The following is a 2,500-nucleotide window of genomic DNA, read 5'->3' as shown; positions in this document are numbered from 1 at the left end:
ATGATGAATCCATCATCGAGACCACGGAATTCATTAATACTTCTCTTTATACACTCTAGCTGCTAAAGTCAGTCATTCAAATGATTAACGTTGAGGGAAATACGTATTTGAACAAAATAAAGCCAAGGGCAGAACATTGCACTATTTTTATAGAATTCGATTTCCCCCTTCCCACTTTTCTCTCTCCGTAGGCTGTACCAGGGGGGATTGTCCAGACAATTTAAAGAGGTTTGAAAAGAACATTGAAAAGAGAGGTCAATTGAAAAGATTGTTTTAATCTATTATTTTGGCAGATTTTCATTGAACATTCTCTCCTGTCTGTTTGAGTGGAGGTCGAGAGAGGACTCACTAACACCTCCTATGGCTTGAATACGCAACTACATCTCCCCGGTGTATCAGACTGGTATGGTTCCAATACTTTTTAAATACATCCCCCCCCCCCCCCCCCCCTTCATTAAAGGGATCACTAATCTGGCATGATTGGATAGATTAAAGATTGTCTTTCACCTATGGTCATACTGCCTCTCTGAATGATGTTAGGTCAGTGATGAATGAAAAGGAGGTAAGAAGGATTCATGTCAGAGGTACTTGAACTCCCAACTCTTTTTCTTACATATCGTGCATTAATTATTTTTTTTTACCTCTGGTGGTATCCTCACAACAATCATAAAACAAAAATGATCTGGCGTAACCGTCCAGGGCAGTTACATTGTCTCATAAAACAAATTGCATGGTACCCGAATTCCTCAGACGCCAAAAAACATCCAGACCATCTCGCCAACTCTGCGGGATAGCGTTGGAGGTTTTCGAAAGAAATCCAGTCTGTTTAGGAAATTTGGGAATTCAAATGACATTGCAATTACCAGTAGAGCAGATCAGAGAGGACAAGCAGGGGGGAAGTTGGCCTCTTGCCTAGCTATTTGGCCCAGTAAAAAGCCCCTCTGGCAGGCATTAGGGCTAGCTGGCAGGTTCTAGGGCTGGGCTAGGAGTAGGCCAGGGACAGGAGCCCAGAGAGCATGGAAGAGTGTGCCACAATGGACTGACTTCCTCCATAAACTAACCCCAGACTAGAGGCTTGGAGAACGAGGGCTGTGGAAGTACACGTTCTGCCCTCTCTGCCCTCCTTGCCCTCCTTGCCCTCCCTACCCCCTGCACTCTCTACCCTCTCTGTCCTCCGTGACCTTTCTACCCCCTCCCCCTCTTTCTTTCTTTCTCTCTTTACCCCCCCTCCACACCACCCCTTTTCCCTTTCTAACCCCGCACACAAGCCCCCCCTCACCCGACTGCAACCCCCCCCCCCCCCCCAACTACCCACAATGCAGCTAACTGCCAAAACTGCTAAGGGGAAACAGGCATTGCTGCGCCCTCTCTACCAATCATAACTAAGCAGAAAGCCGGGCCAAGCCAGTGGCCCCGGGGGGCAGGCGGGTTGGAAAATAAAAACAATTCCATGAATTTCGATCAAATAAACATTCTTGCAAATAAGAAAACAAATTAAAAATAGTGTTTTCTTTTCCACTGTTGTGTTTCCACCAGAGTTCAACTATATGTGAGCAAGGAGCGATGGGGTTCGTTCAAACACTAGAAAGTGGCTTCCTTTCCTATGTTCCCTTCCCTGTCCCTCCAGCCTATCCCACCCCACACCTCCCCTGTCCCTCAGACCTATCCCACCCCACACCTCCCCTGTCCCTCAGACCTATCCCACCCCACACCTCCCCTGTCCCTCAGACCTATCCCACCCCACACTCGCCTGTCCTTCAGACCTATCCCACCCCACACCTCCCCTGTCCCTCAGACCTATCCCACCCCACACCTCCCCTGTCCCTCAGACCTATCCCACCCCACACCTCCCCTCTTCCCTTTCTTGTCCCTCCAGGCCATCCCACCCAATCCTTACCCTGAAAGGCTGTGGCATGGGTGGAGAGGAGGTACTTGACGTCGAAGCTGTAAGAGCGTACGTTCTGGAGGGTCTCTCGTCGGATGGCGTTGGTGTAGCCCTCCTCCATCTTCCTGGTGCAGCAGGACGGGCCCTGGTGCTTACACACCAACAGGTCCACATCTGAGAGACAGGGAGAGACATGTTTTACTATTAGATATTCACTTTTCGGATGTTTTTTTCATTGTATTTATTTATTTAAGTGTCATTACACCTTCAGACGGTGGCCAGTCCAAATGGGCTAAAAAGACACTGGAATAAACAAGTGTGTTAATCACATTTTTCTTTGACATTTTTCTTAACGAAACAAAACAAACACAAAAACACAGTCTTCATTGAGATTCAGCACATTCAGATACAATACACAACTTCCTCACATTTACAACATCTATAGAAATCATATCATCTTTTTTTTTGCCTCCCTAATGGAGCTATTAAGGAGCATTTAATTATTTCAACCCTAATTGGAATGAGGAATCCATACTCGGTAGATATGCTCACATCAGCATGGTCACCTCTCATGGGGGAGAGAGAGAGAGAGAGAGAGAGAGAGAGAGAGAGAGT

At 47.1% G+C, this 2,500-nt stretch overlaps 1 protein-coding gene across 1 annotated transcript in view; it reads right to left on the bottom strand.

The window, feature by feature from the left end:
* gpc5c (glypican 5c) overlaps positions 1–2,500 on the bottom strand; it is a gene marked incomplete at its 5' end in the record, with an annotated part of 105,550 nt that overhangs the window by 92,793 nt on the left and 10,257 nt on the right. Inside the window, one exon of the mRNA XM_083690508.1 lies at positions 1,898–2,059. Within this exon, the coding sequence (XP_083546634.1) occupies positions 1,898–2,059 (162 nt within the window). The remainder of the gene's footprint in view (positions 1–1,897; positions 2,060–2,500) is intronic.

Source organism: Argentina silus (assembly GCF_951799395.1).
Source record: "Argentina silus genome assembly, chromosome: 18".
Taxonomy (NCBI): Eukaryota; Metazoa; Chordata; class Actinopteri; order Argentiniformes; family Argentinidae; genus Argentina; species Argentina silus.
The sequence above is the reverse complement of the archived record's forward strand: the minus strand, read 5'-3'. Positions and strand labels throughout refer to the sequence as shown.